This window comes from Drosophila sechellia, chromosome X (genome assembly GCF_004382195.2).
Source record: "Drosophila sechellia strain sech25 chromosome X, ASM438219v1, whole genome shotgun sequence".
Taxonomy (NCBI): Eukaryota; Metazoa; Arthropoda; class Insecta; order Diptera; family Drosophilidae; genus Drosophila; species Drosophila sechellia.
The window spans coordinates 7,720,783-7,745,785 of NC_045954.1; the positions used below are offsets into that span (position 1 = coordinate 7,720,783).

The 25,003-nt window shown below is 33.9% G+C and overlaps 2 protein-coding genes across 4 annotated transcripts in view; one reads left to right on the top strand and one right to left on the bottom strand.

Moving 5' to 3' along the window:
- Window positions 1-25,003, top strand: part of LOC6620197 (tyramine beta-hydroxylase) — a 69,903-nt gene that overhangs the window by 19,372 nt on the left and 25,528 nt on the right. The window lies entirely within an intron of this gene.
- LOC6620270 (DM7 family protein GM11956) lies at window positions 4,164-6,020 on the bottom strand. The gene has a single exon (XM_002044442.2). The coding sequence runs from the start codon at window positions 5,917-5,919 to the stop codon at window positions 4,297-4,299; it is 1,623 nt and encodes a 540-aa protein (XP_002044478.1). The 5' UTR covers window positions 5,920-6,020; the 3' UTR covers window positions 4,164-4,296.

Genomic DNA, 25,003 nt, shown 5'->3' on the forward strand with positions numbered 1-25,003 from the left:
CATTTGTACAAGACAATGTGCGAATTTGGCGATCTGGTGATTTGGTAAAGGGAAAAAGCGAAGAAAATGCAAACTCTTTTACACAAAAAAATATATTTTTTTAGTAATAAAATATTTCATATTAACATAGACTTTTATGTTTAAAACTTTAGGTTTCTTTTTGCCGTCTTGATGCAAAGCCCTCTAGAAATGTGTTCAAAAAGCTATCATCACCAAGGAGTTTTTTTTGTGTGCGTGGAAGTGAAAGGAAGTCCATTAAAATGCCAATAAACATGTGTGTGTGTGGGGGGGTGTGTGTGTGAGCGTGTAGGCAGTACATCCAATAAATCCTCAATAATTTATATTGAGCCGCCACCGCATTTCTGAGGGTTTTGCCAGCGGAAAGAAATGTTTGTGGGTTGTCTAAGCGAAAGCGAAATTTGTTCAAATATTTGTCTCAATCAAAGAGGAGGCGCGACCATATCACAAGCTCTTGCAGAAGTCGACTAAATGATACTTATTATTCAACTGGTGAAAGCTATGAAAAGTAGGCAGAACTTTTCAAATGTTATGCTGCTGTCAAACATATTTTACAGCTGGCCAGGGATAATGGATAATGGCGCTTTGACGATTGCGAACTGCTCATGACGAGCTATTGCATAATCCAAAGGACGACGGCTCAGTCTATCTGTATTATGAGCCAATGTCCTGGACAACATGGCAATCGAAGTGGACAGCTGAGGGCGCGGATAATGATAAGTGATAAGTGATAAGAGTAACAGGAACAGCAAGAACAGCAAACCGACTGGCATCCGCAAACGGAATCCAATAAAGTGTTAAGTGGGGCAGCCAAAAAGGGGGGAAAGCGGTGAAAGTGGGGAATACAGGGAGAAAGCACGAACATTTCATTTCCCAGATGCTTTTGCGTCACTTGAGCGGCAATTTGAATGAGCGAATGGGAATCGGAATGCGAGTGGATCTGGGAATGGGAAGTGAAAGGAAAGGGAAATGCTCGAAATGCGACAAATAAGAGGGGGGAGGGAGGGATGTGCGATGGTTAAAGCCATGCTAAATCGTCCTCAGGCCAAACCAATTGACGATTTGTGCATATAACATTATTATAATGACATCATCCCGGAGCGCCTTTGGCAGCCCAACGTCCAAATGCAAAAATTACACTGGCAAAAATGTTTAGTTAAACGTCAATCAACAAATCAAGTGTGTTTTCTTTTATATGTTTATTTTGTAAAAATTGTCTTTTCCTATTGTGAAGTAAAGCAGTTAAGCATTTTACGTTTCATTTTGAGAGCACTGCCTGAGGTGCATCAATTTATCGCAGTGTAGTTTCGAGAAGCACTTCGGTATGTTCGCTGGGTGGGCTTTTGCGAGAGGAGAATCCAGAGTGAGACTGGTGGGTGGCAAGAAATTGGACATGCCTTCAAGTGCCGTCCGCATCGCATCCAGTAAATAATAAGAAAATTCCTGTGCGCCTTGGCATTTCCGCCGACGCCAACATGCTCATCGCTTCCGTCATCTCATCAGTCCGGAGACACAAAACTATGCGGCGCAGTCCCAAGAATCCGCACCGGTGTAACTCCCATCGCCTGAAAATAAGGCAGAACAAAAAAAAATTAAAAAAAATGAAGCCGAATGAGTGGTGCGTCAAAATGGCATTTCAAGTTCAAGCGGATTGGAAAAATCGAAAAAGTTTTCGATTGGCTAAGGGACGCAGTCGAGCAAATGCAATAAACTTCAAGTTTATTAAATTTTATCACACTTATACCGCCGTCGTCTTATGAACTGCATGGATGTACATACATTCATATATGTATTTTGGTGTATGTGTGGCCCATTGGCAATTGTTCGCCGGGAATCAAATGGCCAAAAGACCGAACAGAGAGTGTAAATTTCGATGGCAGCCCAATCAATGGCAAATCAAATCAACTGGGCCAGTTCCACCAACTGAATCTACAATGAACGCGCACCAATCCATTCCAATCAAAACGTAAAAGTAATACAAAAGAGCAGCGATACAAATTGCATTACTTACGTAGATATGGATATTTGTGAGTACTAGTATAATACGGCTATTATGTGGATGGGCGATATGGCGAGACTCATAAGGAATTCCAATGAGATGCGGCTCAAGGTCGCTGATTCCATCACAGAAAGAAGATGTTCTAAAATGTTCTTCTTTTTTTTTAATTATGCTCTTTTACCAGCAAAAACGAGCAACTATAATGCGTGCCAAAAATTTTGGGATCAACGAGCCAATTATGAGTTCAAACCATCTCCAACTGAATTCTCAGATCTCATTTTCCGCGTAACAATGGCGAAATGGCAAACGTAACAAAATGGGAACGTAACTACGAAACCGATTTGTTTCGTATTACCAAACTTTCACCGGAAAAAGAAAGCAGCGGGGCTTTTTGGGGTTTTCCAGTTCCGCTTCGTTGGGGTCCTTGCGGTTGAGCCAATGTATCTGTAACTGTATTTGTATCTGCATTTGTATCTGTATCTTTATCTGTATTTGTATTTGTATTTGTATTTGTATTTGTATCTGTATCTGTATCTGTATTCGTATCCGTGTCCGTGCGCCTTGTAAAAGTGAAGTGAGACATATGTACAATAACAAATCAATTTTAGTGGCAAACACAGACGGTGGTTTAAGGTGCGGAGAGGGGAGAGTGGGTGGCCAATTGCTGGACGATGGGGGCCATGGGCGCCATGTGCCGGCTGGTGGCCAAACTCGTTTTTGGGGGCATATTACTTCCGCCGAACGTGATTGAACTGCTCTGGCATGGACAGCGAGCGAGCAGAAAGCGAAATTCATCAACGCACCAGTGCCCACTGCCCGGAATCCTATGCATCCACTCCCCTTCACTCCTTTCCGTCCGCACCCATGTCAAAAGCCGCTCTCTCCCACCCCCCCCCATACCGTGTAAAAAAACCACGGACCCCTGTCACTTTTGATTGTAATCGAGTGTTTTTATTGTCGCTCTCGCTCTCGCTTTTCCACTGCCTTCTGTATCTTCATCTAGCTACACTGTAAGAAATAATCAGTCATCCAGCTGCTTGGATTCGTTTAAATTGAGTTTCTGATCTTTAATTCGCCTGCTAAAATCGTTTATTAAGCAGCATTCTAATATCTATTCTCCAACTTTTGCAGCACCCATGAACAATTATTATATTATTATTATTTTTTTTTCTTTTAATTTGCCACGAAATATGTATACTTTTCATAATTTTTCAATATTTTTTTTTTTACTTATTGGCGCCATGGCAAACTGTTTGATATACTTTACGAACTGCCGTGCATAGCCCCATTCACATCCGCATCCAGAGTCCTGGCCATGGTCCTCATCCTCATTCGCATCCGCATCCTCGTCCTCATCGTTCTCGTCGTCCTCGATCTCGGCGTATGTTTGCCAATTGGATTTGACATTTTATTGGGTTTTCCTTCGCTCTCGTTACTGCCGCTCCACTGGATCCATGATTGCTGTTGTTGTTGTTGTTGTTGTTGTTGATATTGTTGCCGTAATTGATGTGCCTGATGTGCTGCCGTTTCGACCAAGTCGCTGCCAACATAAATCCACGCTGTCCTTTATGCCCCGGACTTCATGGATGCCCCGGTTAACCACGACATCGCGAGCTATTCAGTTACTGGTTATATGGACTTATGGACTGGGTGGTGGATAAATTGAAGTCGCGTGGCTCGCTTTTATTTTGGTAATTAGTAGAAGGCAACTTGATTATCGCGCCATCTCCACGGATGTTGCCCAGTTGCCTAAGAATTGGTAACCAAAGCAGTGTAGCCGGCTTAATGGCCTGCAATAACTCCGCCTGACGCTGGATGGCGGGGTGTCCAGAAGGACTTTAGCTGGGTAACAGGTCGGATAACACTGTCAGCATCGGCTCCAGCTGGAAATTGGCCTCGCAGCTGGGGCATTCAATCGCATCGCATACAATCTCTCAAGTGCCCTAATTAATAAATTGGACCAGGATCTTTCCACAGGATGTGGGTATCTAACCAACAAAAGCGCTATCCAATTCGAAGCTGGACTCAAAATAAAAAAAATCTTGAAATTGTTAACAAAGCATTTTTACCACAATGTGGTAAAACATTATAGTTAATTGTTTGCAATTGGAAACATTTATAAAAATAAAAAAAAAGGGAAACGAAATAATATTTGCAATTTGAATAACTAATTTATTGAAGAAACAGAAACAAAGTAAAACATTTTCAGCTGTAAATATCACTCGATTGGTAGTTGAATTAAAAGTTTATCGAGGTACAGCCATCCAACATTTGGACTATTATTTGTTTTCTTGCGTGCCGCACCCGATACAAGTAAATGGCTGACGCAGGGCCAGCATGCGGTTGCGATTCATCCGAAAGATGTGATCCTGCATCAACTGGTCAGTGTGGGAGCGGATCTGGTTACGATCCTCGAGGACATGGCTCAACTGAATCAAAGCGCGATCACCATCGATTCCGGGCATTGCCTCCCCCTCGGCCGGCAGACTGATATCGGCGACGCCCATACGGGCCATGGCCATGGCAATATTATCAATGTCGCTATCAACATGAAAGCAAGATAGGTGTTTCTTATCAGCCTCAGCTGAACCTTCATCCTTCTCCTGGGGCTGATCGCAACTTGTACGTATTTCATCCCTTCCTCGAGTGTCTGTGGCTTCAGTGGCCACTTTCTTGGCCACCTTCACAACGCATCCATCATCAAACGCCTCTTCGTAGCTTTGCACACTGTAAGCACCCTTTGGGGGCTTCGGGTCCTCCGCCGCCGTTTCCATTACCATGAAGCCCTTGGTGATGCTAATGTCAATTTTAGGTTTGACAGCTGGAAGCGTTGCATCTTCGCTGGCTTTCTTTTCGATCTCAAGTTGGATGTTCCTTATCATATCGACGGTCGGCTCTTCGCGGCAGATCTTGCCAACGAACAGCGGTGGTGTGATGGAACCGTTATGTTGCGGCTGTGTTGGACCAAAACGTCCTATGTTGTCCATGAACCACCGGTCGGAAAGAGCTCCCGGCTTTAAGACGCAGCCGGCTTCGAATCCTTTGGGCATGAAACGCTTGGGCAGAAACATTGGACGATTGACGCCCTCGAATGTGGGAAAGGCACTGAGGGGCAGTTCGAACTTGGGGCACTCCTCCTCATCGCCCATGGCGGCGAATGCCACAGATGGAACATGCGGATTGTTAACGGTGGACAGAATGGCCACCGTAAGGTCGCGCTGGTGCGACATAAGCAACAGAACATTGGACAGATCCGGGGTGTATATGTTGAACTGTAACGGGATACGGCCATATGGATAGGGCGACGGTGGACTCGGTGGAGTCGGCAAGTTAAAGACCATCGATAGGGAAAATTCATCGCGAAGCTCTTGTTCTTTTGGCTGTTCCCCATTTATAAGGTTATTGCTGGCACGCACCCAATTCATCAATATGTCCTGAGCTGGTTGGGATTCACGCACTTCTTTCAGGAGACTCTTCACCCTTGTCGGCGCCTGGATATCCATGCGCAGACCGACGAACAGCGGCGGCGTTTGACCCTTGTGACCAGCGGCCTTCAAGTCGATGGGATAGGAACGCCGTGTAAGGACACCCGGCCCAAAAACCCCGCCGGCTTCGAAGCCCATGGGCAACATCACCGTGGGCAGAAAGACGATCTTGTCCATCGGCACCTTATCCGAGAACAGGGAAGGCGGAACATCAAAGCATGGGGTCTCGGTTCCCTTAAAGTTTTCGGCTGCATGCTTATCGTGCTTATTGACATTGATATACAGCCGGGCCACCACAATCTTCTCTGGGTAGAACAACTTCGGGATGAACAGGTTCACCAGATAGGGCAAGTAATTGGTCTTCTTCAAGATCACCACCTGACCTTTATCACGATGCACAGTATCCATTCGCAGCATTTCGGTTACTAACAATTAGTAAAATTTTAAAAAAATATCTATACTTAATCCCGCTCTGGAATTTGTTCTCTATTCACTGAATAATAATAAATTTTTCATTTTCTGATCTGACAACTGATATTGTGAATGAAATAACTATTCCAAAGCAGCGAACTCAAATGAAAACATATTTCAAAACAAATCCGTCGCCAAGGATGACTCTTTATGAAATTTTTAAGCGATCGAAGCCACTGGGCTGCGAAATGTGCAATGACATTGTAGCAACTTTCGGGCTGCCCATTGTCACAATCTTTAAGATACTTTTAAGCGGTTGATGACACTCGGCCAACATATGTATATATTACTGCAGGTTCAACGAATCCGTAGCGTCGCACTTGAAAGCGAAGCCCCGCCTTTTAGGAACCTCCACCGGCTGTTGAGTGAAAATTATTTGGTTTCACTGGCTACCACAAATAGTGACTGAAAGGGCCACTATTCCAAAAAAGTGACACTATCGTGGTCTAGTAAATGCAGAAAAAACTATTTTTAACAAATTCTAATAGCATGCAACTTTTTTAATATGTTTTGTCAACGTAAAAAAATTGAAAAATAAAGTTTTCCCAAATTTGAATGCAAGCTTACGCATTGCATTTTGATTATGTTTTTAAAATCCCAATCGACTTGCATTCAAATTTGGGAATTCTAGGTTTGTGAAAATTTGTATTGTGTGAAAATTTGGCCAAAAATTTACAATATTTGACAAAATTAGTTTAAAAGTGAAAAGGGGTTGTTTGTATTGGTTGTAAGGAGTACAAAATGGTATTTTGTTTTTTTTTTTTGAAAAAAATATTTGGTATTTTGATCAAAACATTCGAAATAATTACCCAAATATGGAATGTCATACCTCGTTGAGTTTGTTTCTTAAATCCCAATCGATCTGCATTCAAGTTTGGCAATTCTAGGATGTTTCATTTTTTTGCAAATTTTGATGATGGTACCCCTTACAAAAAAAGGCGAAAATTTGGACAAAAATTAATTTTACAAACTCAGCTTAAAAGTGAAAGGGGTTGTTAGTATTGGTTGGAAGGAGTACAAAATGGTTCTCCTTTTTGCTTTGTGACCATTTTTAGTCAAGTTATAGCCAAAAAAGCCAATTTGAAATTTCAGTTTTTTGCCAAAAATATTTTCCCAGATTTTTTGTGAAAAAAATATTTGGTATTTTGATCAAAACATTCGAAATAATTACCCAAATATGGAATGTCATACCTCGTTGAGTTTTTTTTTTAAATCCCAATCGATCTGCATTCAAGTTTGGCAATTCTAGGATGTTTCATTTTTTTTGCAAATTTTGATGATGGTACCCCTTACAAAAAAAGGCGAAAATTTGGCCAAAAATTTATTTTACAAAGTCAGCTTAAAAGTGAAAGGGGTTGTTAGTATTGGTTGGAAGGAGTACAAAATGGTTCTCCTTTTTGCTTTGTGACCATTTTTAGTCAAGTTATAGCCAAAAAAGCCAATTTGAAATTTCAGTTTTTTGCCAAAAATATTTTCCCATATTTTTTGTGAAAAAAATATTTGGTATTTTGATCAAAACATTCGAAATAATTACCCAAATATGGAATGTCATACCTCGTTGAGTTTGTTTCTTAAATCCCAATCGATCTGCATTCAAGTTTGGCAATTCTAGGATGTTTCATTTTTTTGCAAATTTTGATGATGGTACGTCTTAAAAAAAAATCAAAAATTTGGACAAAAATTAATTTTACAAACTCAGCTTAAAAGTGAAAGGGGTTGTTAGTATTGGTTGGAAGGAGTACAAAATGGTTCTCCTTTTTGCTCTGTGACCATTTTTAGTCAAGTTATAGCCAAAAAAGCCAATTTCAAATTTCAGTTTTTTGCCAAAAATATTTTCCCAGATTTTTTGTAAAAAAAATATTTGGTATTTTGATCAAAACATTCGAAATAATTACCCAAATATGGAATGTCATACCTCGTTGAGTTTGTTTCTTAAATCCCAATCGATCTGCATTCAAGTTTGGCAATTCTAGGATGTTTCATTTTTTTGCAAATTTTGATGATGGTACCCCTTACAAAAAAAGCGAAAATTTGGCCAAAAATTTATTTTACAAAGTCAGCTTAAAAGTGAAAGGGGTTGTTAGTATTGGTTGTAAGGAGTACAAAATGGTACTCCTTTTTGCTCTGTGACCATTTTTAGTCAAGTTATAGCCAAAAAAGCCAATTTGAAATTTCAGTTTTTTGCCAAAAATATTTTCCCAGATTTTTTGTGAAAAAAATATTTGGTATTTTGATCAAAACATTCGAAATAATTACCCAAATATGGAATGTCATACCTCGTTGAGTTTGTTTCTTAAATCCCAATCGATCTGCATTCAAGTTTGGCAATTCTAGGATGTTTCATTTTTTTGCAAATTTTGATGATGGTACCCCTTACAAAAAAAGCGAAAATTTGGCCAAAAATTTATTTTACAAACTCAGCTTAAAAGTGAAAGGGGTTGTTAGTATTGGTTGTAAGGAGTACAAAATGGTTCTCCTTTTTGCTCTGTGACCATTTTTAGTCAAGTTATAGCCAAAAAAGACAATTTGAAATTTCAGTTTTTTGCCAAAAATATTTTCCCAGATTTTTTGTGAAAAAAATATTTGGTATTTTGATCAAAACATTCGAAATAATTACCCAAATATGGAATGTCATACCTCGTTGAGTTTGTTTCTTAAATCCCAATCGATCTGCATTCAAGTTTGGCAATTCTAGGATGTTTCATTTTTTTGCAAATTTTGATGATGGTACCCCTTACAAAAAAAGCGAAAATTTGGCCAAAAATTTATTTTACAAAGTCAGCTTAAAAGTGAAAGGGGTTGTTAGTATTGGTTGTAAGGAGTACAAAATGGTACTCCTTTTTGCTCTGTGACCATTTTTAGTCAAGTTATAGCCAAAAAAGCCAATTTGAAATTTCAGTTTTTTGCCAAAAATATTTTCCCAGATTTTTTGTGAAAAAAATATTTGGTATTTTGATCAAAACATTCGAAATAATTACCCAAATATGGAATGTCATACCTCGTTGAGTTTGTTTCTTAAATCCCAATCGATCTGCATTCAAGTTTGGCAATTCTAGGATGTTTCATTTTTTTTGCAAATTTTGATGATGGTACCCCTTACAAAAAAAGCGAAAATTTGGCCAAAAATTTATTTTACAAACTCAGCTTAAAAGTGAAAGGGGTTGTTAGTATTGGTTGTAAGGAGTACAAAATGGTTCTCCTTTTTGCTCTGTGACCATTTTTAGTCAAGTTATAGCCAAAAAAGACAATTTGAAATTTCAGTTTTTTGCCAAAAATATTTTCCCAGATTTTTTGTGAAAAAAATATTTGGTATTTTGATCAAAACATTCGAAATAATTACCCAAATATGGAATGTCATACCTCGTTGAGTTTGTTTCTTAAATCCCAATCGATCTGCATTCAAGTTTGGCAATTCTAGGATGTTTCATTTTTTTGCAAATTTTGATGATGGTACCTCTTAAAAAAAAATCAAAAATTTGGACAAAAATTAATTTTACAAACTCAGCTTAAAAGTGAAAGGGGTTGTTAGTATTGGTTGGAAGGAGTACAAAATGGTTCTCCTTTTTGCTCTGTGACCATTTTTAGTCAAGTTATAGCCAAAAAAGCCAATTTGAAATTTCAGTTTTTTGCCAAAAATATTTTCCCAGATTTTTTGTGAAAAAAATATTTGGTATTTTGATCAAAACATTCGAAATAATTACCCAAATATGGAATGTCATACCTCGTTGAGTTTGTTTCTTAAATCCCAATCGATCTGCATTCAAGTTTGGCAATTCTAGGATGTTTCATTTTTTTGCAAATTTTGATGATGGTACCCCTTACAAAAAAAGCGAAAATTTGGCCAAAAATTTATTTTACGAACTCAGCTTAAAAGTGAAAGGGGTTGTTAGTATTGGTTGTAAGGAGTACAAAATGGTTCTCCTTTTTGCTCTGTGACCATTTTTAGTCAAGTTATAGCCAAAAAAGACAATTTGAAATTTCAGTTTTTTGCCAAAAATATTTTCCCAGATTTTTTGTGAAAAAAATATTTGGTATTTTGATCAAAACATTCGAAATAATTACCCAAATATGGAATGTCATACCTCGTTGAGTTTGTTTCTTAAATCCCAATCGATCTGCATTCAAGTTTGGCAATTCTAGGATGTTTCATTTTTTTGCAAATTTTGATGATGGTACCCCTTACAAAAAAAGCGAAAATTTGGCCAAAAATTTATTTTACAAACTCAGCTTAAAAGTGAAAGGGGTTGTTAGTATTGGTTGTAAGGAGTACAAAATGGTTCTCCGTTTTGTTCTGTGACCATTTTTAATCAAGTTATAGCCAAAAAAGACAATTTGAAATTTCAGTTTTTTGCCAAAAATATTTTCCCAGATTTTTTGTGAAAAAAATATTTGGTATTTTGATCAAAACATTCGAAATAATTACTCAAATATGGAATGTCATACCTCGTTGAGTTTGTTTCTTAAATCCCAATCGATCTGCATTCAAGTTTGGCAATTCTAGGATGTTTCATTTTTTGCAAATTTTGATGATGGTACCCCTTACAAAAAAAGCGAAAATTTGGCCAAAAATTTATTTTACAAACTCAGCTTAAAAGTGAAAGGGGTTGTTAGTATTGGTTGTAAGGAGTACAAAATGGTTCTCCGTTTTGCTCTGTGACCATTTTTAGTCAAGTTATAGCCAAAAAAGACAATTTGAAATTTCAGTTTTTTGCCAAAAATATTTTCCCAAATTTTTTGTGAAAAAAATATTTGGTATTTTGATCAAAACATTCGAAATAATTACCCAAATATGGAATGTCATACCTCGTTGAGTTTGTTTCTTAAATCCCAATCGATCTGCATTCAAGTTTGGCAATTCTAGGATGTTTCATTTTTTTGCAAACCCCTTACAAAAAAAGCAAAAATTTGGCCAAAAATTTATTTTACAAAGTCAGCTTAAAAGTGAAAGGGGTTGTTAGTATTGGTTGTAAGGAGTACAAAATGGTACTCCTTTTTGCTCTGTGACCATTTTTAGTCAAGTTATAGCCAAAAAAGCCAATTTGAAATTTCAGTTTTTTGCCAAAAATATTTTCCCAGATTTTTTGTGAAAAAAATATTTGGTATTTTGATCAAAACATTCGAAATAATTACCCAAATATGGAATGTCATACCTCGTTGAGTTTGTTTCTTAAATCCCAATCGATCTGCATTCAAGTTTGGCAATTCTAGGATGTTTCATTTTTTTGCAAATTTTGATGATGGTACCCCTTACAAAAAAAGGCGAAAATTTGGCCAAAAATTTATTTTACAAAGTCAGCTTAAAAGTGAAAGGGGTTGTTAGTATTGGTTGTAAGGAGTACAAAATGGTACTCCTTTTTGCTCTCTGACCATTTTTAGTCAAGTTATAGCCAAAAAAGCCAATTTGAAATTTCAGTTTTTTGCCAAAAATATGTTCCCAGATTTTTTGTGAAAAAAATATTTGGTATTTTGATCAAGGGGTTGTTAGTATTGGTTGTAAGGAGTACAAAATGGTACTCCTTTTTGCTCTCTGACCATTTTTAGTCAAGTTATAGCCAAAAAGCCAATTTGAAATTTCAGTTTTTTGCCAAAAATATTTTCCCAGATTTTTTGTGAAAAAAATATTTGGTATTTTGATCAAAACATTCGAAATAATTACCCAAATATGGAATGTCATACCTCGTTGAGTTTGTTTCTTAAATCCCAATCGATCTGCATTTAAGTTTGGGAATTCTAGGATGTTTCATTTTTTTGCAAATTTTGATGATGGTACCCCTTACAAAAAAAGCGAAAATTTGGCCAAAAATTAATTTCACAAAATCAGCTTAAAAGTGAAAGGGGTTGTTAGTATTGGTTGTAAGGAGTACAAAATGGTACTCCTTTTTGCTCTCTGACCATTTTTAGTCAAGTTATAGCCAAAAAAGCCAATTTTAAATTTCAGTTTTTTCCCAAAAATATTTTCCCAGATTTTTTGTGAAAAAAATATTTGGTATTTTGATCAAAACATTCGAAATAATTACCCAAATATGGAATGTCATACCTCGTTGAGTTTGTTTCTTAAATCCCAATCGATCTGCATTTAAGTTTGGGAATTCTAGGATGTTTCATTTTTTTGCAAATTTTGATGATGGTACCCCTTACAAAAAAAGCGAAAATTTGGCCAAAAATTAATTTCACAAAATCAGCTTAAAAGTGAAAGGGGTTGTTAGTATTGGTTGTAAGGAGTACAAAATGGTACTCCTTTTTGCTCTCTGACCATTTTTAGTCAAGTTATAGCCAAAAAAGCCAATTTGAAATTTCAGTTTTTTGCCAAAAATATTTTCCCAGATTTTTTGTGAAAAAAATATTTGGTATTTTGATCAAAACATTCGAAATAATTACCCAAATATGGAATGTCATACCTCGTTGAGTTTGTTTCTTAAATCCCAATCGATCTGCATTTAAGTTTGGGAATTCTATGATGTTTCATTTTTTTGCAAATTTTGATGATGGTACCCCTTACAAAAAAAGCAAAAATTTGGCCAAAAATTAATTTCACAAAATCAGCTTAAAAGTGAAAGGGGTTGTTAGTATTGGTTGTAAGGAGTACAAAATGGTACTCCTTTTTGCTCTCTGACCATTTTTAGTCAAGTTATAGCCAAAAAAGCCAATTTGAAATTTCAGTTTTTTGCCAAAAATATTTTCCCAGATTTTTTGTGAAAAAAATATTTGGTATTTTGATCAAAACATTCGAAATAATTACCCAAATATGGAATGTCATACCTCGTTGAGTTTGTTTCTTAAATCCCAATCGATCTGCATTCAAGTTTGGCAATTCTAGGATGTTTCATTTTTTTGCAAATTTTGATGATGGTACCCCTTACAAAAAAAGGCGAAAATTTGGCCAAAAATTTATTTTACAAAGTCTGCTTAAAAGTGAAAGGGGTTGTTAGTATTGGTTGTAAGGAGTACAAAATGGTACTCCTTTTTGCTCTCTGACCATTTTTAGTCAAGTTATAGCCAAAAAAGCCAATTTGAAATTTCAGTTTTTTGCCAAAAATATGTTCCCAGATTTTTTGTGAAAAAAATATTTGGTATTTTGATCAAAACATTCGAAATAATTACCCAAATATGGAATGTCATACCTCGTTGAGTTTGTTTCTTAAATCCCAATCGATCTGCATTTAAGTTTGGGAATTCTAGGATGTTTCATTTTTTTGCAAATTTTGATGATGGTACCCCTTACAAAAAAAGCAAAAATTTGGCCAAAAATTAATTTCACAAAATCAGCTTAAAAGTGAAAGGGGTTGTTAGTATTGGTTGTAAGGAGTACAAAATGGTACTCCTTTTGCTCTGTGACCATTTTTAGTCAAGTTATAGCCAAAAAAGCCAATTTGAAATTTCAGTTTTTTGCCAAAAATATTTTCCCAGATTTTTTGTGAAAAAAATATTTGGTATTTTGATCAAAACATTCGAAATAATTACCCAAATATGGAATGTCATACCTCGTTGAGTTTGTTTCTTAAATCCCAATCGATCTGCATTTAAGTTTGGGAATTCTAGGATGTTTCATTTTTTTGCAAATTTTGATGATGGTACCCCTTACAAAAAAAGCAAAAATTTGGCCAAAAATTAATTTCACAAAATCAGCTTAAAAGTGAAAGGGGTTGTTAGTATTGGTTGTAAGGAGTACAAAATGGTACTCCTTTTTGCTCTCTGACCATTTTTAGTCAAGTTATAGCCAAAAAAGCCAATTTGAAATTTCAGTTTTTTGCCAAAAATATTTTCCCAGATTTTTTGTGAAAAAAAAATTTGGCATTTTGATCAAAACATTCGAAATAATTACCCAAATATGGAATGTCATACCTCGTTGAGTTTGTTTCTTAAATCCCAATCGATCTGCATTTAAGTTTGGGAATTCTAGGATGTTTCATTTTTTTGCAAATTTTGATGATGGTACCCCTTACAAAAAAAGCGAAAATTTGGCCAAAAATTAATTTCACAAAATCAGCTTAAAAGTGAAAGGGGTTGTTAGTATTGGTTGTAAGGAGTACAAAATGGTACTCCTTTTTGCTCTGTGACCATTTTTAGTCAAGTTATAGCCAAAAAAGCCAATTTGAAATTTCAGTTTTTTGCCAAAAATATTTTAAATCCCAATCGATCTGCATTTAAGTTTGGGAATTCTAGGATGTTTCATTTTTTTGCAAATTTTGATGATGGTACCCCTTACAAAAAAAACGAAAATTTGGCCAAAAATTAATTTCACAAAATCAGCTTAAAAGTGAAAGGGGTTGTTAGTATTGGTTGTAAGGAATACAAAATGGTACTCCTTTTTGCTCTCTGACCATTTTTAGTCAAGTTATAGCCAAAAAAGCCAATTTGAAATTTCAGTTTTTTGCCAAAAATATTTTCCCAGATTTTTTGTGAAAAAAATATTTGGTATTTTGATCAAAACATTCGAAATAATTACCCAAATATGGAATGTCATACCTCGTTGAGTTTGTTTCTTAAATCCCAATCGATCTGCATTTAAGTTTGGGAATTCTAGGATGTTTAATTTTTTTGCAAATTTTGATGATGGTACCCCTTACAAAAAAAGCAAAAATTTGGCCAAAAATTAATTTCACAAAATCAGCTTAAAAGTGAAAGGGGTTGTTAGTATTGGTTGTAAGGAATACAAAATGGTACTCCTTTTTGCTCTCTGACCATTTTTAGTCAAGTTATAGCCAAAAAAGCCAATTTGAAATTTCAGTTTTTTGCCAAAAATATTTTCCCAGATTTTTTGTGAAAAAAATATTTGGTATTTTGATCAAAACATTCGAAATAATTACCCAAATATGGAATGTCATACCTCGTTGAGTTTGTTTCTTAAATCCCAATCGATCTGCATTTAAGTTTGGGAATTCTAGGATTTTTGATTTTTTTTGCAAATTTTGATGATGCTACCCCTTACAAAAAAAGCGAAAATTTGGCCAAAAATTAATTTCACAAAATCAGCTTAAACGTGAAAGGGGTTGTTAGTATTGGTTGTAAGGAGTACAAAATGGTACTCCTTTTTGCTCTCTGACCATTTTTAGTCAAGTTATAGCCAAAAAAGCCAATTTGAAATTTCAGTTTTTTGCCAAAAATATTTTCCCAGATTTTTTGTGAAAAAAATATTTGGTATTTTGATCAAAACATTCGAAATAATTACCCAAATATGGAATGTCATACCTCGTTGAGTTTGTTTCTTAAATCCCAATCGATCTGCATTTAAGTTTGGGAATTCTAGGATGTTTAATTTTTTTGCAAATTTTGATGATGGTACCCCTTACAAAAAAAGCGAAAATTTGGCCAAAAATTAATTTCACAAAATCAGCTTAAAAGTGAAAGGGGTTGTTAGTATTGGTTGTAAGGAGTACAAAATGGTACTCCTTTTTGCTCTCTGACCATTTTTAGTCAAGTTATAGCCAAAAAAGCCAATTTGAAATTTCAGTTTTTTGCCAAAAATATTTTCCCAGATTTTTTGTGAAAAAAATATTAGGTATTTTGATCAAAACATTCGAAATAATTACCCAAATATGGAATGTCATACCTCGTTGAGTTTGTTTCTTAAATCCCAATCGATCTGCATTTAAGTTTGGGAATTCTAGGATGTTTCATTTTTTTGCAAATTTTGATGATGGTACAAAAAAAGCGAAAATTTGGCCAAAAATTAATTTCACAAAATCAGCTTAAAAGTGAAAGGGGTTGTTAGTATTGGTTGTAAGGAATACAAAATGGTACTCCTTTTTGCTCTCTGACCATTTTTAGTCAAGTTATAGCCAAAAAAGACAATTTGAAATTTCAGTTTTTTGCCAAAAATATTTTCCCAGATTTTTTGTGAAAAAAATATTTGGCATTTTGATCAAAACATTCGAAATAATTACCCAAATATGGAATGTCATACCTCGTTGAGTTTGTTTCTTAAATCCCAATCGATCTGCATTTAAGTTTGCATTTAAGCGAAAATTTGGCCAAAAATTAATTTCACAAAATCAGCTTAAAAGTGAAAGGGGTTGTTAGTATTGGTTGTAAGGAGTACAAAATGGTACTCCTTTTTGCTCTCTGACCATTTTTAGTCAAGTTATAGCCAAAAAAGCCAATTTGAAATTTCAGTTTTTTGCCAAAAATATTTTCCCAGATTTTTTGTGAAAAAAATATTTGGCATTTTGATCAAAACATTCGAAATAATTACCCAAATATGGAATGTCATACCTCGTTCAGTTTGTTTCTTAAATCCCAATCGATCTGCATTTAAGTTTGGGAATTCTAGGATGTTTCATTTTTTTGCAAATTTTGATGATGGTACCCCTTACAAAAAAAGCAAAAATTTGGCCAAAAATTAATTTCACAAAATCAGCTTAAAAGTGAAAGGGGTTGTTAGTATTGGTTGTAAGGAATACAAAATGGTACTCCTTTTTGCTCTCTGACCATTTTTAGTCAAGTTATAGCCAAAAAAGCCAATTTGAAATTTCAGTTTTTTGCCAAAAATATTTTCCCAGATTTTTTGTGAAAAAAATATTTGGTATTTTGATCAAAACATTCGAAATAATTACCCAAATATGGAATGTCATACCTCGTTGAGTTTGTTTCTTAAATCCCAATCGATCTGCATTTAAGTTTGGGAATTCTAGGATTTTTCATTTTTTTGCAAATTTTGATGAAAATTACAAAAAAAGCGAAAATTTGGCCAAAAATTAATTTCACAAAATCAGCTTAAAAGTGAAAGGGGTTGTTAGTATTGGTTGTAAGGAGTACAAAATGGTACTCCTTTTTGCTCTCTGACCATTTTTAGTCAAGTTATAGCCAAAAAAGCCAATTTGAAATTTCAGTTTTTTGCCAAAAATATTTTCCCAGATTTTTTGTGAAAAAAATATTTGGTATTTTGATCAAAACATTCGAAATAATTACCCAAATATGAAATGTCTTACCTCGTTGAGTTTGTTTCTTAAATCCCAATCGATCTGCATTTAAGTTTGGGAATTCTAGGATGTTTCATTTTTTTGCAAATTTTGATGATGGTACCCCTTACAAAAAAAGCAAAAATTTGGCCAAAAATTAATTTCACAAAATCAGCTTAAAAGTGAAAGGGGTTGTTAGTATTGGTTGTAAGGAGTACAAAATGGTACTCCTTTTTGCTCTCTGACCATTTTTAGTCAAGTTATAGCCAAAAAAGCCAATTTGAAATTTCAGTTTTTTGCCAAAAATATTTTCCCAGATTTTTTGTGAAAAAAATATTTGGTATTTTGATCAAAACATTCGAAATAATTACCCAAATATGGAATGTCATACCTCGTTGAGTTTGTTTCTTAAATCCAATCGATCTGCATTTAAGTTTGGGAATTCTAGGATTTTCATTTTTTTGCAAATTTTGATGATGGTACCCCTTACAAAAAAAGCGAAAATTTGGCCAAAAATTAATTTCACAAAATCAGCTTAAACGTGAAAGGGGTTGTTAGTATTGGTTGTAAGGAGTACAAAATGGTACTCCTTTTTGCTCTCTGACCATTTTTAGTCAAGTTATAGCCAAAAAAGCCAATTTGAAATTTCAGTTTTTTGCCAAAAATATTTTCCCAGATTTTTTGTGAAAAAAATATTTGGTATTTTGATCAAAACATTCGAAATAATTACCCAAATATGGAATGTCATACCTCGTTGAGTTTGTTTCTTAAATCCCAATCGATCTGCATTTAAGTTTGGGAATTCTAGGATGTTTAATTTTTTTGCAAATTTTGATGATGGTACCCCTTACAAAAAAAGCGAAAATTTGGCCAAAAATTAATTTCACAAAATCAGCTTAAAAGTGAAAGGGGTTGTTAGTATTGGTTGTAAGGAGTACAAAATGGTACTCCTTTTTGCTCTCTGACCATTTTTAGTCAAGTTATAGCCAAAAAAGCCAATTTGAAATTTCAGTTTTTTGCCAAAAATATTTTCCCAGATTTTTTGTGAAAAAAATATTTGGTATTTTGATCAAAACATTCGAAATAATTACCCAAATATGGAATGTCATACCTCGTTGAGTTTGTTTCTTAAATCCCAATCGATCTGCATTTAAGTTTGGGAATTCTAGGATGTTTCATTTTTTTGCAAATTTTGATGATGGTACCCCTTACAAAAAAAGCAAAAATTTGGCCAAAAATTAATTTCACAAAATCAGCTTAAAAGTGAAAGGGGTTGTTAGTATTGGTTGTAAGGAGTACAAAATGGTACTCCTTTTTGCTCTCTGACCATTTTTAGTCAAGTTATAGCCAAAAAAGCCAATTTGAAATTTCAGTTTTTTGCCAAAAATATTTTCCCAGATTTTTTGTGAAAAAAATATTTGGTATTTTGATCAAAACATTCGAAATAATTACCCAAATATGGAATGTCATACCTCGTTGAGTTTGTTTCTTAAATCCCAATCGATCTGCATTTAAGTTTGGGAATTCTAGGATTTTTCATTTTTTTGCAAATTTTGATGATGGTACCCCTTACAAAAAAAGCGAAAATTTGGCCAAAAATTAATTTCACAAAATCAGCTTAAAAGTGAAAGGGGTTGTTAGTATTGGTTGTAAGGAGTACAAAATGGTACTCCTTTTTGCTCTGTGACCATTTTTAGTCAAGTTATAGCCAAAAAAGCCAATTTGAAATTTCAGTTTTTTGCCCAAAAATATTTTAAATCCCAATCGATCTGCATTTAAGTTTGGGAATTCTAGGATGTTTCATTTTTTTGCAAATTTTGATGATGGTACCCCTTACAAAAAAAACGAAAATTTGGCCAAAAATTAATTTCACAAAATCAGCTTAAAAGTGAAAGGGGTTGTTAGTATTGGTTGTAAGGAATACAAAATGGTACTCCTTTTTGCTCTCTGACCATTTTAGTCAAGTTATAGCCAAAAAAGCCAATTTGAAATTTCAGTTTTTTGCCAAAAATATTTTAAATCCCAATCGATCTGCATTTAAGTTTGGGAATTCTAGGATGTTTCATTTTTTTGCAAATTTTGATGATGGTACCCCTTACAAAAAAAGCGAAAATTTGGCCAAAAATTAATTTCACAAAATCAGCTTAAAAGTGAAAGGGGTTGTTAGTATTGGTTGTAAGGAGTACAAAATGGTACTCCTTTTTGCTCTCTGACCATTTTTAGTCAAGTTATAGCCAAAAAAGCCAATTTGAAATTTCAGTTTTTTGCCAAAAATATTTTCCCAGATTTTTTGTGAAAAAAATATTTGGTATTTTGATCAAAACATTCGAAATAATTACCCAAATATGGAATGTCATACCTCGTTGAGTTTGTTTCTTAAATCCCAATCGATCTGCATTTAAGTTTGGGAATTCTAGGATGTTTCATTTTTTTGCAAATTTTGATGATGGTACCCCTTACAAAAAAAGCGAAAATTTGGCCAAAAATTAATTTCACAAAATCAGCTTAAAAGTGAAAGGGGTTGTTAGTATTGGTTGTAAGGAGTACAAAATGGTACTCCTTTTTGCTCTCTGACCATTTTTAGTCAAGTTATAGCCAAAAAAGCCAATTTGAAATTTCAGTTTTTTGCCAAAAATATTTTCCCAGATTTTTTGTGAAAAAAATATTTGGTATTTTGATCAAAACATTCGAAATAATTACCCAAATATGGAATGTCATACCTCGTTGAGTTTGTTTCTTAAATCCCAATCGATCTGCATTTAAGTTTGGGAATTCTAGGATGTTTCATTTTTTTGCAAATTTTGATGATGGTACCCCTTACAAAAAAAGCGAAAATTTGGCCAAAAATTAATTTCACAAAATCAGCTTAAAAGTGAAAGGGGTTGTTAGTATTGGTTGTAAGGAGTACAAAATGGTACTCCTTTTTGCTCTCTGACCATTTTTAGTCAAGTTATAGCCAAAAAAGCCAATTTGAAATTTCAGTTTTTTGCCAAAAATATTTTCCCAGATTTTTTGTGAAAAAAATATTTGGTATTTTGATCAAAACATTCGAAATAATTACCCAAATATGGAATGTCATACCTCGTTGAGTTTGTTTCTTAAATCCCAATCGATCTGCATTTAAGTTTGGGAATTCTAGGATGTTTCATTTTTTTGCAAATTTTGATGATGGTACCCCTTACAAAAAAAGCGAAAATTTGGCCAAAAATTAATTTCACAAAATCAGCTTAAAAGTGAAAGGGGTTGTTAGTATTGGTTGTAAGGAGTACAAAATGGTACTCCTTTTTGCTCTCTGACCATTTTTAGTCAAGTTATAGCCAAAAAAGCCAATTTGAAATTTCAGTTTTTTGCCAAAAATATTTTCCCAGATTTTTTGTGAAAAAAATATTTGGTATTTTGATCAAAACATTCGAAATAATTACCCAAATATGGAATGTCATACCTCGTTGAGTTTGTTTCTTAAATCCCAATCGATCTGCATTTAAGTTTGGGAATTCTAGGATGTTTCATTTTTTTGCAAATTTTGATGATGGTACCCCTTACAAAAAAAGCGAAAATTTGGCCAAAAATTAATTTCACAAAATCAGCTTAAAAGTGAAAGGGGTTGTTAGTATTGGTTGTAAGGAGTACAAAATGGTACTCCTTTTTGCTCTCTGACCATTTTTAGTCAAGTTATAGCCAAAAAAGCCAATTTGAAATTTCAGTTTTTTGCCAAAAATATTTTCCCAGATTTTTTGTGAAAAAAATATTTGGTATTTTGATCAAAACATTCGAAATAATTACCCAAATATGGAATGTCATACCTCGTTGAGTTTGTTTCTTAAATCCCAATCGATCTGCATTTAAGTTTGGGAATTCTAGGATGTTTCATTTTTTTGCAAATTTTGATGATGGTACCCCTTACAAAAAAAGCGAAAATTTGGCCAAAAATTAATTTCACAAAATCAGCTTAAAAGTGAAAGGGGTTGTTAGTATTGGTTGTAAGGAGTACAAAATGGTACTCCTTTTTGCTCTCTGACCATTTTTAGTCAAGTTATAGCCAAAAAAGCCAATTTGAAATTTCAGTTTTTTGCCAAAAATATTTTCCCAGATTTTTTGTGAAAAAAATATTTGGTATTTTGATCAAAACATTCGAAATAATTACCCAAATATGGAATGTCATACCTCGTTGAGTTTGTTTCTTAAATCCCAATCGATCTGCATTTAAGTTTGGGAATTCTAGGATGTTTCATTTTTTTGCAAATTTTGATGATGGTACCCCTTACAAAAAAAGCGAAAATTTGGCCAAAAATTAATTTCACAAAATCAGCTTAAAAGTGAAAGGGGTTGTTAGTATTGGTTGTAAGGAGTACAAAATGGTACTCCTTTTTGCTCTCTGACCATTTTTAGTCAAGTTATAGCCAAAAAAGCCAATTTGAAATTTCAGTTTTTTGCCAAAAATATTTTCCCAGATTTTTTGTGAAAAAAATATTTGGTATTTTGATCAAAACATTCGAAATAATTACCCAAATATGGAATGTCATACCTCGTTGAGTTTGTTTCTTAAATCCCAATCGATCTGCATTTAAGTTTGGGAATTCTAGGATGTTTCATTTTTTTGCAAATTTTGATGATGGTACCCCTTACAAAAAAAGCGAAAATTTGGCCAAAAATTAATTTCACAAAATCAGCTTAAAAGTGAAAGGGGTTGTTAGTATTGGTTGTAAGGAGTACAAAATGGTACTCCTTTTTGCTCTCTGACCATTTTTAGTCAAGTTATAGCCAAAAAAGCCAATTTGAAATTTCAGTTTTTTGCCAAAAATATTTTCCCAGATTTTTTGTGAAAAAAATATTTGGTATTTTGATCAAAACATTCGAAATAATTACCCAAATATGGAATGTCATACCTCGTTGAGTTTGTTTCTTAAATCCCAATCGATCTGCATTTAAGTTTGGGAATTCTAGGATGTTTCATTTTTTTGCAAATTTTGATGATGGTACCCCTTACAAAAAAAGCGAAAATTTGGCCAAAAATTAATTTCACAAAATCAGCTTAAAAGTGAAAGGGGTTGTTAGTATTGGTTGTAAGGAGTACAAAATGGTACTCCTTTTTGCTCTCTGACCATTTTTAGTCAAGTTATAGCCAAAAAAGCCAATTTGAAATTTCAGTTTTTTGCCAAAAATATTTTCCCAGATTTTTTGTGAAAAAAATATTTGGTATTTTGATCAAAACATTCGAAATAATTACCCAAATATGGAATGTCATACCTCGTTGAGTTTGTTTCTTAAATCCCAATCGATCTGCATTTAAGTTTGGGAATTCTAGGATGTTTCATTTTTTTGCAAATTTTGATGATGGTACCCCTTACAAAAAAAGCGAAAATTTGGCCAAAAATTAATTTCACAAAATCAGCTTAAAAGTGAAAGGGGTTGTTAGTATTGGTTGTAAGGAGTACAAAATGGTACTCCTTTTTGCTCTCTGACCATTTTTAGTCAAGTTATAGCCAAAAAAGCCAATTTGAAATTTCAGTTTTTTGCCAAAAATATTTTCCCAGATTTTTTGTGAAAAAAATATTTGGTATTTTGATCAAAACATTCGAAATAATTACCCAAATATGGAATGTCATACCTCGTTGAGTTTGTTTCTTAAATCCCAATCGATCTGCATTTAAGTTTGGGAATTCTAGGATGTTTCATTTTTTTGCAAATTTTGATGATGGTACCCCTTACAAAAAAAGCAAAATTTGGCCAAAAATTAATTTCACAAAATCAGCTTAAAAGTGAAAGGGGTTGTTAGTATTGGTTGTAAGGAGTACAAAATGGTACTCCTTTTTGCTCTCTGACCATTTTTAGTCAAGTTATAGCCAAAAAAGCCAATTTGAAATTTCAGTTTTTTGCCAAAAATATTTTCCCAGATTTTTTGTGAAAAAAATATTTGGTATTTTGATCAAAACATTCGAAATAATTACCCAAATATGGAATGTCATACCTCGTTGAGTTTGTTTCTTAAATCCCAATCGATCTGCATTTAAGTTTGGGAATTCTAGGATGTTTCATTTTTTTGCAAATTTTGATGATGGTACCCCTTACAAAAAAAGCGAAAATTTGGCCAAAAATTAATTTCACAAAATCAGCTTAAAAGTGAAAGGGGTTGTTAGTATTGGTTGTAAGGAGTACAAAATGGTACTCCTTTTTGCTCTCTGACCATTTTTAGTCAAGTTATAGCCAAAAAAGCCAATTTGAAATTTCAGTTTTTTGCCAAAAATATTTTCCCAGATTTTTTGTGAAAAAAATATTTGGTATTTTGATCAAAACATTCGAAATAATTACCCAAATATGGAATGTCATACCTCGTTGAGTTTGTTTCTTAAATCCCAATCGATCTGCATTTAAGTTTGGGAATTCTAGGATGTTTCATTTTTTTGCAAATTTTGATGATGGTACCCCTTACAAAAAAAGCGAAAATTTGGCCAAAAATTAATTTCACAAAATCAGCTTAAAAGTGAAAGGGGTTGTTAGTATTGGTTGTAAGGAGTACAAAATGGTACTCCTTTTTGCTCTCTGACCATTTTTAGTCAAGTTATAGCCAAAAAAGCCAATTTGAAATTTCAGTTTTTTGCCAAAAATATTTTCCCAGATTTTTTGTGAAAAAAATATTTGGTATTTTGATCAAAACATTCGAAATAATTACCCAAATATGGAATGTCATACCTCGTTGAGTTTGTTTCTTAAATCCCAATCGATCTGCATTTAAGTTTGGGAATTCTAGGATGTTTCATTTTTTTGCAAATTTTGATGATGGTACCCCTTACAAAAAAAGCGAAAATTTGGCCAAAAATTAATTTCACAAAATCAGCTTAAAAGTGAAAGGGGTTGTTAGTATTGGTTGTAAGGAGTACAAAATGGTACTCCTTTTTGCTCTCTGACCATTTTTAGTCAAGTTATAGCCAAAAAAGCCAATTTGAAATTTCAGTTTTTTGCCAAAAATATTTTCCCAGATTTTTTGTGAAAAAAATATTTGGTATTTTGATCAAAACATTCGAAATAATTACCCAAATATGGAATGTCATACCTCGTTGAGTTTGTTTCTTAAATCCCAATCGATCTGCATTTAAGTTTGGGAATTCTAGGATGTTTCATTTTTTTGCAAATTTTGATGATGGTACCCCTTACAAAAAAAGCGAAAATTTGGCCAAAAATTAATTTCACAAAATCAGCTTAAAAGTGAAAGGGGTTGTTAGTATTGGTTGTAAGGAGTACAAAATGGTACTCCTTTTTGCTCTCTGACCATTTTTAGTCAAGTTATAGCCAAAAAAGCCAATTTGAAATTTCAGTTTTTTGCCAAAAATATTTTCCCAGATTTTTTGTGAAAAAAATATTTGGTATTTTGATCAAAACATTCGAAATAATTACCCAAATATGGAATGTCATACCTCGTTGAGTTTGTTTCTTAAATCCCAATCGATCTGCATTTAAGTTTGGGAATTCTAGGATGTTTCATTTTTTTGCAAATTTTGATGATGGTACCCCTTACAAAAAAAGCGAAAATTTGGCCAAAAATTAATTTCACAAAATCAGCTTAAAAGTGAAAGGGGTTGTTAGTATTGGTTGTAAGGAGTACAAAATGGTACTCCTTTTTGCTCTCTGACCATTTTTAGTCAAGTTATAGCCAAAAAAGCCAATTTGAAATTTCAGTTTTTTGCCAAAAATATTTTCCCAGATTTTTTGTGAAAAAAATATTTGGTATTTTGATCAAAACATTCGAAATAATTACCCAAATATGGAATGTCATACCTCGTTGAGTTTGTTTCTTAAATCCCAATCGATCTGCATTTAAGTTTGGGAATTCTAGGATGTTTCATTTTTTTGCAAATTTTGATGATGGTACCCCTTACAAAAAAAGCGAAAATTTGGCCAAAAATTAATTTCACAAAATCAGCTTAAAAGTGAAAGGGGTTGTTAGTATTGGTTGTAAGGAGTACAAAATGGTACTCCTTTTTGCTCTCTGACCATTTTTAGTCAAGTTATAGCCAAAAAAGCCAATTTGAAATTTCAGTTTTTTGCCAAAAATATTTTCCCAGATTTTTTGTGAAAAAAATATTTGGTATTTTGATCAAAACATTCGAAATAATTACCCAAATATGGAATGTCAT